Source organism: Cervus elaphus, chromosome 23, assembly GCF_910594005.1.
Source record: "Cervus elaphus chromosome 23, mCerEla1.1, whole genome shotgun sequence".
Lineage (NCBI taxonomy): Eukaryota > Metazoa > Chordata > Mammalia > Artiodactyla > Cervidae > Cervus > Cervus elaphus.
Genome location: NC_057837.1, coordinates 28,069,162 through 28,084,269, shown reverse-complemented (window position 1 = coordinate 28,084,269; position 15,108 = coordinate 28,069,162). Strand labels below are relative to the sequence as shown.

The 15,108-nt window shown below is 46.6% G+C and overlaps 1 protein-coding gene and 1 long non-coding RNA gene across 12 annotated transcripts in view; one reads left to right on the top strand and one right to left on the bottom strand.

Annotated features, from left to right (window-relative positions):
- The window catches only part of FRMD4A (FERM domain containing 4A), a 509,371-nt gene extending 495,089 nt beyond the window's left edge, over positions 1 to 14,282 (top strand). For all 5 annotated transcript variants that reach the window (XM_043884599.1, XM_043884598.1, XM_043884597.1 and 2 more), the window contains exon 23: positions 10,992 to 14,282. In XM_043884599.1, coding sequence (XP_043740534.1) covers positions 10,992 to 11,094 — 103 coding nt within the window. In that variant the 3' untranslated portion in view covers positions 11,095 to 14,282. The remainder of the gene's footprint in view (positions 1 to 10,991) is intronic.
- On the bottom strand, positions 1,042 to 9,696 carry LOC122681969. Of its 7 annotated transcripts, none has more exons than XR_006337175.1 (5): positions 7,980 to 9,696; positions 6,001 to 6,909; positions 3,170 to 3,390; positions 2,540 to 2,727; positions 1,042 to 1,962 (listed from the first exon to the last, which is right to left on the bottom strand). It is a non-coding gene; the product is annotated as an uncharacterized LOC122681969 (long non-coding RNA). The 7 variants fall into 7 exon arrangements; XR_006337172.1 differs by having other exon boundaries at positions 2,540 to 3,390; positions 6,001 to 6,100; positions 6,804 to 6,909; XR_006337174.1 differs by having other exon boundaries at positions 2,540 to 3,390; positions 7,980 to 8,084; positions 8,516 to 9,696.
- Positions 14,283 to 15,108: the final 826 nt, after the last annotated feature.

Below are 15,108 nucleotides of genomic sequence, written 5' to 3'. Positions count from 1 at the left end.
GGTGTGGAAGCTGTCGTCTTCGTGTCCTGTCTGTAGATACATGTGGGACTCGATCTTTATGTGTCTGTTTCCACATCAGATGTTAGATGTTCCCACTGCTCCTTCCCCAAAAAGACCTCAAAGTGTGTTTTAGACCTTCCTGGGCTCTTTGTACATGCAGATACTTATAGAATCTTTTACTAGTTTTACTAACCAGTGTTTGTTGAAAAGAACAGCATCATGCAGTTTACATCTCAAAGCGCCAGGGGCAGACGGAGTTGGTCTAGAAGCATCTATCACCCATGATTTCCTCCCAGTGATTTTGAGTGACAGCTGTCCACTGTACCAAATGCTGTGCATTCCAGCATGGGGTCCACAGACAAGCCTTGTCCCCTGTGTCACCTGGGAGTTTGTTAGAAGTAGACTCTTGGACCTATGGAATTTGAATCTGCATTTTAACAGGACCCCTGGGTGAAGCATGTGCATGTTGGAATTTGCAAAGCCCTGCTTCAGTGGGCATAAAAACGTAAACACTCGGTCTGGTTCCTATTCTTAAGGGGTGACAAAGTATTGAAATTAATAGCATTTCAAGGGTTAACTGAGAAGATAATGATACAGCTTCTTTCAAAGCCACTTCCAAGTGGTAAGTTTACTCAATCAAAAGATGGCAATGCTAACTCTTGTAGCACTTATGTATTCAATACTCTGAGACGTGGGGAGAGGAATCTCTTCTGGTTTCTAGAGATGCTGTGTGAACTTGGCTTCAGAGGCCCAAGGTGGGAGCAGGGTCTTTGACAGGCAGAGGCTGAGGAACGCCCTTCCAAGGGCGAAAGCACAGATGTAGAAACAAGCAGGGGTGTGTGGGGGAACAAGAGAGTGCCTTCTTGCTGTAGAGAAAGAGCTAGACCTTCTCCTGAGAAGGAGGATGGGACAAATCTTCAACAGGAGGAGAGATGAAGAACAACTTTTGCTGCAGATGCCCTGAGCTGATAGATGGGGGAATCTGGAAAATGGGCTTAGCCTTTCGAGGAAAGTAGTGTTAAAAAACAAAATTCAACTGAGTAAATCTGAAAAATCCTACTGGCTTTATTTCAGTGATTTGTGAATCAAGGAGCTTCCAGTCCAGCAGAAAGCAAGGAGCTCCAAGATGATGCACAGAAGCAGGGGTGTGCAGGCAGGAGGGAGCAGGCAGGCACAGGCAGTTACACCAGCTGAAGAGGCAGGTGGTGACGGCCCAGTTGCTTTCCTTTAGGGGACGGCAGGTGACGTCCTCATCGTGCAGATTGGGGGATTCCATTCCTGGGGGAGCTGAAACTGTAAAGTCAAGTCTCGGTTTGATGACATGGAGCTTAGCCTATACAACTGCATTTTGGGTCTGCTGTTTTTAACAGTTCCCCCCTTTTCATCAGTGATCCAACTGTAAGGCAGCAGGGCTACCCCCAGCTATGGCTCTGGAGTTCTTCCCGGCTTTTCGCTGAATCTCTGGGTGGTCTTCACAGGCCATGACCCTGGGTTCACACTCTTTCAGTCAGTCATTCTGCTCCTTTTCTGATGTTCTGTTTGAGGGAGAGCATGTGCTTGGTTGCCTGTGGCTGCAAAGCTGTATTTAAAGCTTCTGAGAGAACACAGCACCCTATGGTAACTACTCTTGTAAAGAGAATGACCCCCAAAGACAGACTATGTTGGTTGGGCTGTTGGCCTAAGGAAGTGCTGGGCTTGTTCAGTCATCTTCTGTGGCTGAGTCTCACCTTCCCCCGAAGTGTTGATCCAGGTGCAGGGGTGTGGGTCACAGCTCAGACACCTCCATGCTCGGCTAGAGGCTGTCAGAGGCTTGCCTCATCAGGAACAACTCTGGCCAGTCTAGGGATTTTTTATTGGGCAGCTGTTGCTTTACCATCAGGGTCTGCAGTATCTTCAAGAGGTAAGGAGAGACTGCCGATCATGGCCTCCTTTGCATCAGCTCTTGGCCGGGGGAGGAGGGATCTGCCAAAGAAAGCAGATTTTGAAATCTCTGACTCCTGCCTGGGAATTTGTGTTGAATCTGTGGCTAGGGACTTGGAAGGTGACAGCCTGGAAGCCAGTAAAAGGGAAGGGTTTGTAGACAGCACAGGTGGTTTTATTCTGGTCTCCCTTGCCTTGTGTCCCTTTCTCTGTACACAGCCTGGATGCAAGGTTCCCTGGGTAGATAACCAGAGACAAGAAAGCAGACCCCCAGGGTTAAGGAGTGGGACACACTAGAGATGGGGGCTGGCTGAGTTTCAATCCAGAGAAACCGAGGCCCTGGAAATGAGGGAGAGGCTGTGATGGATGGGCAGAAGTAGTTAATCACCAGCATCGTAGTGTTAATAATTCAAACGGTCGTCTGGAGGTTGGATTTGTCCTCCTTTGCAGTGGTCTGAGATGTGGGGATGATGGCATTCTCTCTCCAAAGCAGAAAGATGGACAGAAGAATCATAGAAAACCTTCACAGGCTAAGAGTTAGGAAAAGGATGGTCAGAGAGGGAAGGAGGAATGGAAAGAAATGTCCTTGGTCTGACATTTTGGGAGGAAGCAGTCTTACCTCCGTGGTGGCCACTTCTCTCCCTAGTCAGTTTGGTTTGAGATTGCCAGCTTTTGTGCAGGAGGGACCAGAAGGTAGGTGGAGCCTTCATCCGTTGTGACGTCTCTACCCAAGGTTTGATCCTTGTGATTGGGCAGCCATGTGGCCATCAAGAGCTCGTGGTAGGTTACTTTCCATGAATCTCCCTTCTGCAAAAGCATTAGGATAAAAGATCTGTCTGTAAATAATAACTTAAAAATGCCCAATGGTAAAGATCTGATGAGAGTTCATTACAATGAAATTGACAAGGAAATGTTATTTCTGTGATATACAACATTTTTTTTAACTTTTTATCTTATACTGGGGTATAGCCAATTAACAATGTTGTGATGGTTTCAGGTGGACGGTGCAGGGACTCAGCCATACACATACTACATGTACCTATCCTCCCCCAAGCCCCTCCCAGCCAGGCTGCCACGTAACATTGAGCAGAGTTCCCTGTGCTATACAGTAGGTCCTTGCTGATCATCCATTTTAAATGTGGCATTGTGTAGGTGTCCATCCCAAACTCCCTATCTGTCCCATCCCCTTGGCAACCATGAGATCATTCTCTGAGTCTGTTTCTGTTTTCTAAGTAAGTTCATTTGTTACCATTTCGTCTTAGGTTCCACGCACACGGGATGTCACAGGGTGTTTCTCCTCCTCTGTCTGGCTTACTTCCCTCAGTGTGACCCTCTCTAGATCCATCCATGTTGCTGCAGATGGCACCGTTTCATTCTTTCTAATGGCAGAGTCCTAGCCCATTGTGTACATGTGCCACATCTTTATCCATTCCCCCGCTGACAGACATTCAGGGTGCTTCCTTGTCTTGGCTGTTGTAAACAGTGCTACAGTCAACACTGGGGTGCATGTAGCCTTACAGATGTTTTTCTCCACATATGTGATAGACAACATTTTAAGATAAACAGAATTATGATCGATAACGTTATACCAAGATAGATTTCTAGAAATTTCACACAATTTCTAGCGTACTTAATTATATTAATAACATGCATCCATACAAATTACCCAAAAAGGTTTATCATCAGTTGACAATGTGTCCCGTGAACCTGAACAATAAAACTAATTAGTATAACATCTTTCATAAGGTAAGAGACAGATCCTTTGAAGTCTGATTTAAGATAACCATAAGGAAATGGGTACGCCAGTACTACAGTTCTAATCAGAGAACGGTAAAAAGAGGCACTGGGAAGCTTGGCTACAAAAGTTTTAACTCTGTAGCTGACATAGAAGGGACTTCAGGTGGTGTGTATGATGGCACTAACGATAGGGGAAATCAGGTTAAAGGCAGACCAGGAAGTCATCAACATCATGGACAGACTGGAGTTTTAAACAGCAGATCCAGAGTCTGAAAGGTATCTTCCCTGGGCAGTCAGTCCCTGGGAGACACAGGCAAGGCGTTATCCCTCCAGATCAGGGCCAACAGGAGAGAAATCAAGTAAGTGGAAGAGTTTGGTTAACGTGTTATTGACCAGGGGAGTTTTGCAGAAACTAATGCTTGTGCTGGTGATGTGGCTGGCCAAAAATTGTTGTTTCACTAACACTTTGTGGGTTATTACATTCAGTAGTTACATCTGACACACCTGTCAAGTCTTCTCATTTTCATGAAATGTTGTCTTCCATCCACTCCTCTGTAGGAGCAAAGAAGCATTCTCCGGCGCTGTGAGTCTCATGTTCACTTTCTTTATCAGAATCAGTCACTCAGGTTTTCTGTCTCCTTGTTGGTCTAATTAAATGTCTCTGAGTCAGAACTATATTCTGAAGAACTACCACCTTCCAAGACACTAGTATATATGTCACTTGGACAATCAGAGGAAATACCTGCATAAAATTCTTCACTGAATTTTATGAAATTCTGAAATTCTTCACTCAAAATTTCACAATGTGTCATTTTTGAAAATGTTACGCTTATAATACACATAAGGTTGGAACAGAAACCTAACAGAGCAAAATGTGATAATGACAATCACAAGTTGTATAGTGAACCCTTGATCAATTTTAAGCTGTAACAATTTCCCACAGTGATATTGTGTCACCCTCTAAAAATGTATTGATACATCTCTGGTCAATAATGTGTTAATAACCCCCACCCCCACCATGAATTTCATAGTAAAGGAGAACAGTGGTAGAAATCAAGTTAGATTACACAGGCCTGGCCCGGCGTCTGGGGACCGCTGTCCACGTCATCTGCTTCTGCTGCCAGGAGAGCCTGAGGGTGAGATCGCAGATGGCTCTGCTGTCCATTCAGGTCCTGTGACTCCTTGCAGGTGGGACGGAGGTTCTCAAGCTTAGCTGTGCAGGAACTGGTGAGCAGTACCAGAAAAGGTCGTTTCCCAGGAGGGGAGCAGGAGTCCTTCAGCTGCTGTCTTTTTCAGTGGACATATTCTCCAGGAAGTAGTGGATGAGCACTATCAGTGGCAGGTTGTAATCTTGTTCAGCGTAAGTTTCTTCAACTTGAGGAGGAATTGACAATAGATGACCAGCGATTTTTTGATGGGTTCTGTTGGGCAACATGAGGGTCAGAGAGTGGCGAGTGAGGCAGAGGGAGTGAGTGTCTGTTTTTCAAAGGCAGGGACCTTAGATTCAGAAGGCCCAGTGACAGCACCTTGGTCACCTCCTCACTGGGTTTTAATGAGGTCCTCAGTCTTCTGTCCTGTCCTGAAGGCAGCCCGTACAGCCTAAGCAGGGACTCTGCGGAGTTCTTAGGTTGGAGCCAGTGAATGAGTTCTCAGTCACTGTGCAGAAATGATGGGGGTGCCCCATACAGGGAGGACGTTTTGAAGTTATTTCTTTGCTACAAAAGAGGCAGCTGCTTATCAACAGAAAAACGCTTCTACCCAGCGAGAAACATACAGCTCACTACAATAGTATTTGTTCACTTGTTTACTCGTTGTTAACAGTTATGTTTAATTAGAAAAGTTCTCTAGCCATTAAACAGCTAGCCAATGTCTTATCTTTTTACGGACACATTTTGTAACCGAGATAACATGAACTTATTTGACTAGTAAACACAGGTAGAATCAAATTATGTCTGCATTATATCAATATTTAACACACCTACTTTGATCAGACCAACAAACTTAAGAGAGCTCTTGATTTATCCCAGATCATGTGAATTTGAAAAATATTTGGGTTAAGTTTCTGTATTTCTGAATTTTAGAATATTTAATTTGATAATAATTTTTCTTTAAGCCAATTAGATGCATTTTTTACAAACTGATTATACAGTACCAGTCAGAGGCAGAAACACATTACAAACCTATGTGTACATACACAAACATACAGACAGATGCAGAGGTTGGGAAGCTTTGGTTTTAAAGTTTTGGCCATGAGACAGGTACAATAAAGCAGAACTTACTAGTGTATAGAAGAACTGTTTTATCCAAATCCTGTTTCTGGACACTGGAGTAAGTTAAACTTACCTGCTCAAAATGGGAGGTCCCTCAAGGACTTTTCTTTCTTAGATTCAGATCTTTTACAGTGTCTGCAAGCCTTCTGAAGTGAATGGAGTATGCTTGGGGACTGAGAAAAAGAATAGGTGCCCTTTGATTTGCTTCTAAACCTGCATTTCTATTCTTGTAAAGACTAGGTTTATAAGACAAGGACAGGTTACAATGTGAATGACATCACAGGCTGTCTCACGCCTCCAACTATATCATCTTCTATTTGCTTCTTTAGATCAGGCAGAAGATTGACTAAGATGGAATTCAAAAGATTCCTATGCTCCAGATTTAGAGCTTTGTCTTTGGAATGTTTTTCTTTCCCTCTGGGTACACATTTTCATTTTGACTTAGGAACTTTATCCCCAATAGGCTCTGAATATCAGCTTCCAGTTTGGCCAACTTCTGACCATAGAGCCACTTAAACAACCTTTTAAATATCTTGTCAGGAGGACAAACAGTAAATATTCCTGGCCATATTGAAAGACCTCACGGACGCAAGATGCATTCCCAAAGAGGGTGCCAAGGATACCACCCTCCCAGATCCAGAGCCACTCCCATTACCAAAAGGGAAGACTCAGTTCCCCCTGAGGGCTGGCACCCATCAGGCAGGACCTGAGCTACAAACGGGTGCAATTTACATTTCTGTGCTGTTTGTCCAACCTGACGTTCACCAAGTTCTCAGGACACAAAACAAGACAGACCAGAAGGCAGCAATAGCCCCTGAGAGAGAAAAGATCAACCAGTGTGTCTGGATTTGGAAAGGAAGGGATGTGAAAGTTTACCTTTCTCTCTCAGCTGGCCCTGGTAGGCAGATTCAGAACTGACTCTGGTCAGAATGCTCACCCTGGCTGGTGTCTGCTGGATTGACCAGGATCCCATCTGCAGGCTCTGTAACAAGTTGGGGTTTAGAGAATGTAGCTTCACTAGCTACCGAGATTCAGCAAGGTTTTCCATTAATTTTATTATTAGTTTCCCCTTGGCTGTGGAAGGGAGCAACTGGAAGCAGTTACAGGAGAATCCCATGGAGTCCTGTTGACCCTGGGAGAGCCCGGGGCAGGGGGCGAGGGGTGCCCTCCTCTGGGGATGGATTTAGGGGTGTCTGTGCGACCACCAACTTGACAAGGCCTTTTGTTACAGTCATGCAGTCTCTTCAAAGTGGAGAGACGATGCAGACAGAGGACAGGCAGAATGAATCCAGGACAGAGGGGAGCAGGAGGAGTTAAAGTTTTACCCTTCCTTATTTTAGGAATCTCTTGTGTCTTTAAGTTTTTTATTAGCCTTTTGCAGTGAGTTTCAGTGAAGCTATTTGGGAATTTTGAAGCCTTCTGCAAGCTTCATCATACCGACTAAACTAGGCATCCCACTCCACTTGTTTGATGTGGACTTCTGAAGTGAACAATCTTATGTAACGGGAACATTCCTTCTGGTGGCCACCGTTATTCTAGTTTGTCTTCAGTAAGAGCAGTCCATGTGAAAGTGAAGAGACCACAATGTTTTTTTAACATAAAACTGCTGGGGGTAGTTCCTAAGGTGGTGGTGGGGGGGGGGCACTCTTAAAACATTTAGGTGACTGGGATCCCATTTGTGGAGTTTTTCCTGGAGCAGAGAAAATCCTTGACAGCCTCAGGGCTAAACTGAGGGCCAGGACTCGGGTCTGACAGTCTGCCTCTCACAGGATACTTCCTTTTCCTGGTGGACAGCCAGTGCCCTGTATGTCAAGACCTCCAACCAGGGCTTCCTCATTACACTCAATTTTCTTGCAGGTGGCCAGTGACCTTGTGCCCCTTCTGGGCCATGACCACGTTTTCCTACCTGGGAGCCTGGGCTCTGGAGATGGTTGTCTCTCATCAGGTGCTCGACCCATGCCCTCCAATTTTTGTTTTAATTTTGCTCTCAGGAAAACTACGTTTAAGTGTAAACCAAGTGCACTCTAATTCAGAAACTAATAAAGTACTCACCAGAAGGACAATCTGTCTTTGTCCAAATCCGGAATAAAGCTGGAGAGAACTCAAAACAGGAATCTTGGACTGTGAAGTCCTCTTGGGATCCCAAGGCTGTCACCGCTGTTTAAAAAAAAAAAATTCAACAAAGTAAAAAAAATCTTGTTGGCTTCGTTCATTTAAGCTGCAACCCAATTCCTTGTGGAATTAGAAACAGTCCTGTCTTACAAACCTAGTCTCTACAAGAACAGAAATGCAGTTCTAGAAGGCATTCAAAGCAACCCCTCTTCATCTCAAAAGGGGGGAGGTGCGGACATTATAAAAGACCTGGATTTAGGAAGGGAAAGTCCTTCTTGGAGGAACTCCCATGCTTTCCCGGCTCCTTTGAGATGGGGATGTTCCACCTGGTCTCCTCCAGGAACTCTAACCCAGGCCAGCTCTTAGAAACTTCAGGGAGGTAATTCTTATCAGAAGGGAAAAAAGAGAAGCAAGGGTATGGGGAGCTCAGGTGAATGAAAAACCTTAAATGTTTTCCCCACAACTGAGCAGCTAACCTTAATTTATTCCAGCTTCCAGAAACATGACTTCGACCCAACTGTTCTTTTATAAGGGTTTCCCAGGTGGTGCTAGTGGTAAGGAACCCACCTGCAACACAGGAGATGTAAGAGACATGGGTTCGATCCCTGGGTCAGGAAGATCCCCTGGAGGGCAGGGCGCGGTAACTGACTTAGCATGTATGCATGTTCTTTTATAAACTAGAGGGTTTTTCATGATAGCACCTGCCTCGCAGGAGAGCAAACAAGGAGCTTGCTGGTTCTCTTTTCATCTCTGCCTTTCCTTCCTGCCCCTGGTGGTCACCTCCTCAGGAGGAAGTGAACAGCCTTGTACTGAGAAAGCCACTTGTCCACACTCAGTCACTTGCCCATCTCTGACCAGTGACTGGGGTTAGAGGACTCCACTGGTCCCCCTGGGCCACTTGGCTACCCTCAGTGAGGGTGGGGGGACACGCTGGTGGCGAATACCACCAGGTCAACACAAAGAGAGAGAGAGAGATTGCCGCCCCCCGTAAACAGCGTATGTCCACGTGGGGTCCAACCACCTTCTGCCACGGAAAGTCTCTCAGTCCCTCAGGCACAACGGGAAGGTCAGTTGTGTCAGGAGGAGAGTGTGCAGGGTGGGTGTGATGGAGTCAGCCACTTATCACCTGAAGACAGTGATGATGGCCATGGCCAGTTACAGAATTGAGGACCTTGATGTCACTTTGCTTCTGAAGCCACCTTTCAGCATATTAACCCCAGCATACATTTCAGGGGATCCAGGCACAGGACTCTCTTTAAAGGCTACAGTATGCTCCCAGAGCCTTGGGTCTTGCCGCGTTGATGGGTTTTTTTAAAAAGCCAGATGAGAAACCTTCACAAAATCCAGAATGCCTTCATCTCCTTGTTCCTATAAAAATGACAACAAATCAAACAGAAAAAATGGTGATAATGGCTTATTCTCAGTCATAAACTGGGACACGACGTTGTGTGTAAGATGCTCTTAAACCCACTGTTGTCTGCATCTCCTCCTGCCCCAGCACTGGTCATGGAAAGGGTCAGCAGCAGGCAAAGGGACAGATCCCCTTCTGACATTTATTCTGTTTCCAGACAGGTGTTTCTACCCCTAGCAGCATGCGCTCTGGGAGGTCAGACTCAAAATTCCAGCCTGAATAGCACCTAGACCTACTAACCGAGACGCACTGACCAGTGTCACTCACAGGAATGTTACTCAGAACTGAAGGCTGAAGTTAGAGGCCTGCAGGTTTGGAATCGGCACAAGTGAACTCTCTGGAGTTACTAGGAGTAGAAGCTCAGCACAAAGGAAGAGCACACGAGGTGGCCCAGGCCATGCTGCCCACGGCTGCTTCCGCACAAGGCGCGGAGGTCAGCCGTCCCCACATCGGGGCCTGCGGGCAGGACAGGGAGAGGAAGGCAGGAACGCTCTCCTCAGGGGGCATGGCTGCTTTTTTGAACCAGCCTCTGGGAGCCTCCTGGGCAAATTCAGGCCTATATTCACTGAGATGAGGTGTGATCTTCATCTTGCCCTGGAAGAGCTAGCTCAGGATGAGTGCAGAGGGACTGTTTTTCCAAGGAATGATGCTGAGTAATGATTCTGGGCTTTGACATAGCCCTGTGATGGCCTCTTGATACGTTAACAACTACAGCTGATCCTGAACACCACAGTGTGAACTGCACAGGTCCAATTATATTCAGATATTTTTTCCAGTAAATACACAGTCAGCCAGCCCTCCATATCTGCTGAGGAGGAACTGCAGATAAGGGCCCACCATCCTTATATCAGGGACTGAAGCAGCCTTGGACTTTGGCATCCAGGGGGCTCCTGGACCCAATCCCCTCCACATGGATGGGGATGACTGTACCTCCACCCAACCTACATCATGACACACACCTGAAAAATCTTTAAAGTCCTTTCTATACACTTTCCTATATATTTTCAATACTTTTTTGATCATCACACAATACATGTTATCAAGTAAACAGCATTTAAGACTCCACTCAAAAATATCACCTCAGTTTTACTACAGGGAAACCTGCCACTTCGAATGTGCTTCCAGGACAGAATAAAAATCTAGTAAACTTAGGTACGTCTGGGGTCTGAGGGAGGACGAACCAAGCAACTATTCCGAGAAGAAAAGAATCCTGAGGACTCCAGCCAGAGGGGTTCTAGGCCTTGGCTGCCTGGAGAGTCAGCTGGGGGCTTTGAAAGCTCCTGACACACAAGCACACCCCGACCATTAAGCTAGCCGGGCCCTGACAGGAGTGTTTGGAAGGTTCCCGGGTGACTCCCACGTGCACCCGGGCGTGAGGACTGCTGCTCCCTCTCCCTCCAAGATGGTCAAGGATGTTTCCAGTCCCCGAAAGCCTGCTGTACACAGCACTGCCCCAGGCCCTGTGAACACGTCCTCCTGAATGCAGGCTGCAAAGTGTCATTCCCCGCTAATGGTCTCCTCTCCTCCTTGGGTCCCTGCAGGAGCTACGGTGACAGCTGTTTCCTGGACTCTTCCCTCTATCCAGAACTAGCTGATGTCCAGTGGTACGGGCAGGAAAAAGCCAAGCCCGGGACCCTTGTATGAGCCCGCCGGCCTCCACCTGACCGCCTCGCCGCCATTCTGAGATCACCTCACTGCCTCTCATTTGCCTTACCCAGACGCACTGTCTCCCTGCACCAGCTTCAGCCCTCAGCACTTTTTTTCTCCTGTCTCCGCAACCCCTCACCCTCAAAAAACCTGACTGAGGAGACATTCTGGAAGGTTCCGGTCCCACTGTGTGTCCCCTGGCTCCCTTGCCCAGAGAGCCAGGCACCAGTCCTCAATGGCATCTTGGTGCCCCCCACCCCTCCGTGACAGCCCCCGGGCCAGGAACCGGCGGGGAAGCTGGTTGGCATGGATTCCTGTGGACCAGTGGCACTGGGGAGACCAGGGAAGGGACTCAGTACAGGGTGATCCAGAAAGACTAGGGAAGCGGAGGCCCACCCGCCACCTGAAGGCCATCCACGCATGTTGTGAAGAGGCTGCCTCGGGGAATATTCAGCTGAAATATTTCCTAGGAGGAGTGGCTATTGGGGGAGGGGGGAACGGAAACAGGAAGCTGAACACGTCAGAGATGCATCCGAGGATCACAATCAGTTCTATGCTGCCAAAGATTTTAAAAAACACACACACACAAAATAAGAGGGCCCAAGAGGAAGACATTCCTTCTGCAATGAAATCTCTTAAATCCTCAACTGCGACCACATCCCACACGTGGAAGTCGACCATCTGTGACGTGTCCCCCTCTGTAACCCTTCCCTGGACATTCACCTCCCTCTCCCGAGAGCCTGAAAACTCACCCAAGGTGATGGGCAAGTCGGACAGCCCCAGCCAGCATTGCTGACTTGAATCTCCACGAGCCTGGACGCGAAGGAGAACAGCCCCATGGCGGGCAACAGAGAGTCCGCTCAGCCCCGGCCTGCATGGGGGTTCAGTCCGAGACACAGACCTGCCTTCCTCTGGGGATCTGTAGGGAGCGTAAGGTGATGGTTGCCAAAAGTGGTTCTCTCATTAAAACAACCAGTAAACGCATATCCTATTTTTTCGCACAAGGTGTTTCATTTGATTTTTACGGGAAGCCAAGGGAAAAAAAAGCACATTACAATCCATTAAAGTATTTACCTGTCACGGCCCATTTTCTGTTTGTTAGCACTTGTGTGACAAAGAGCTCAGATCCGACGTCTCTCAGCACCCGGTGACCAATGTGTCACTTCTTCCAAGAACCCAACTACACCCTTAGATAGGAAGACTGTACTCACGTGTCTACCAGCTGGCAGGCAGAGCAGGGTTGAAAAAATATATCAGCTCCCAGAGGGCCCGGATGCCTGTGACACCATCAGCTACCTTGATGTATCACGTTGGTCTGCAGGTACCAAAAAAGGAAGAGAGAAAACAGGTGTGTGGGAGCTGCCCGTTTACATGTGTGTTGAGCTATGCTCAATACACAACTGGAAAGCCATCCGTTTCTCCAAAGGCCTCAAAATACTTTTCTAATACTAACAAGTGCACACTCTGAGTTGGCTTGTTTCAAATGGCACAAACATGGTCTCCACAGAGATGGGACGCTGTGCTTACCTGGCGCAAGTAGGGGGGAGGTGCGGGGGGGGATTAATTTTTTTCTCACTTATAATGACTCTTCCTATTGGAAAGGCAGTGGACAGCCAGATAGGAGCTGGGTTGGCTGTAGATTTGTGGGTAAGCAGAACTGAAGCTAGCTTTAGCATAAAAAGAAAAGTCTTTTTTTTTTTTTAATGTATATGTAATCCAAGAATAACAATAGACTCTACCAGACCAGGAGGGTAGGCATGGATACTTACCAGTGGTTAAAAAGCAACAGCCACGGTGTTTCCCCCACTGCAGGGTGTTTCCCCCGCTGCAGGTCAGAAAGCACTGTGGGACTCCTCTGGGGCGCGGAGCAGGATGGGGCCAGTTGGGACGGTTCAGGGCCTGGCTCCCTGGCTGCGTTGGTGATACCAGCTTGCAGAAGGGAGTAATATTCACAGAACACTCTGGGGGTAGACCCTGCAGGGTAAATAAAATTGATGATAATGTTATTAAAGGATTATGGGGATTGACATGGGGGGAGGGGTGTTGCTCTTACTTTACAGTCAAGAGTTAACAAACAGCAAGTTTTTTCCCTTCCCATTTGGAAACAAGTCTCTATGAGGCCAGATTCTTTCTCCCAAAAGAAGATGCACAAATAACAAACTGAACTCTCAGAGTTAAGTCAAAAGGGAACTAGAGGAGGTGACAAGCTTATATGGCTACAGGGCATACAACATGGACAGTAGTTTGAAATCAAGTTGGAAGTCAGCTCGATCAAGTTTTTAGCCCAGTTGGGTTACAAGGAATGACAGACAAAAATTCTATCTCAACACGTGGGTTTGGGATTCAGGAGACAGAAAGGAGTGGAGGTGGGGGTGGGGGGTGGAATTACAGTTCAGACAAACATCCTGATAGTCTGGTAGCAAAGACAGAGATTAAGTAAAACAGGTTTTACTGTTGAGCTGCATTCATGTTCCTACAAGATGTACATAAAGTGTTGGTCCTGTGAGACTGACATGATTAATGATCAGTGTGGTGGGAAGTGATATAGTTATTGTACACAAGCACTGGCAAGCTCTTTATATTTCCCTATTTCTTTAAAGCATCTTAATGAAATACGAAACCCTGGTCTGATATAAAGTCCCTATTGGATTCCTTGGATACGTGTAAGAAACTGCCTGTTTAGCCAGAAGGCTGGTGAAAACACCTACATCAGACTTTGTTGTGAGACAGGTGGGTTTTTTAATTTTCTTATATGCAGGTGAGTGTTGAAACTGTTCAAATTCCACTTTGTTTTCATTCAGTATTAGTTTAGTTCTTCATAGAGCAAACCCCATCCAGGTGCTATCAGATGACCAGTTACTGCTTAATTAACTAGGTGTAAAGTTTTACATATACATTCATGTCAATAGTTTATTACAAGTTGTGTAAAATGGACTCTAGTTTAATAATGGGGAGGAAAGGATTAGGTTGCTCCTGAAACTGACTTGTAGAGCATGTAAGATGATTTTACTGGATTCTGTTCAACTGTAATCAATGACAAAGATGTATGTTGTAGACAAAGTTGCAGAATTAAAAAGAAATCTGCTTTTAATTTATTCTTTTTGTATTAAGAATTTGTATAGTACCTTTACATTTTGCAAAACAGTGTTGTCAACACTTATTAAAGCATTTTCAAAATGAAAAGATCCCAGCTGCCTCCTGGACATTCTGTTTGTGTCTAACTGATCAATGCCTACGCACGCTTCGGGGAGCTTTAATTCGGTTGCCTGTGTCCTCGTCGGGCTTTTTTTGACAAGCCAACTGAGGAGACGGGCAGGCAGCTCAGACTTTCCTACCAGTGCTGTTCATCGTACCACAGCTCAGACTCCATCCCCCACCTTCCAAATCCTGTCACCAAAGCAACAGCCCGCTGGGCCCGCAGGCACAAAGCCCTGCCCTGAGGGACACAGCCTTTGCTGCCATGGCACCCCGGCCCCCTAACCCACACTGCACCTCCTCGCTAGCACAGGACTAGAAATCTGACAGGCAACAGCACCCCAGGACGGAGAGCCCGGCTGAAGCATCTGCCGCCAGTGCGGGCTAACCCTCCCAAAAAGGCAAACAAGCCACTGAGAATGGACTCAAAGCGTGTCTGGAAGCGAGCCCCTCAGGACAGCATCTTACACCAAAGCCTGTCTGTCCTTGGCAAAGCTACCAGGGCCTCCTCTCAAAAGATAATCAACACTGACTTCAAACAAATAGGATCTTCTGTTAATAAGTCTTTTACATGTAAACATGTTGCTGCTCAGGAAATAAACCTACTGTCTCCTATTAAGCTCTATCACCTGAAAGCAACCAACCAACCACAACAGGAAGATGGAACTTTCCCGTTACACACACACACACACACACACACACACACACACTCTCCCCTTACGTTGTGACAAGGCAATTTCAAAAAGTCATTATTTTGGTTACTAGAGAACACAAAGTAAATAGCTGGCTCCTGTAGAAAGCATTAAAAATAGCCAG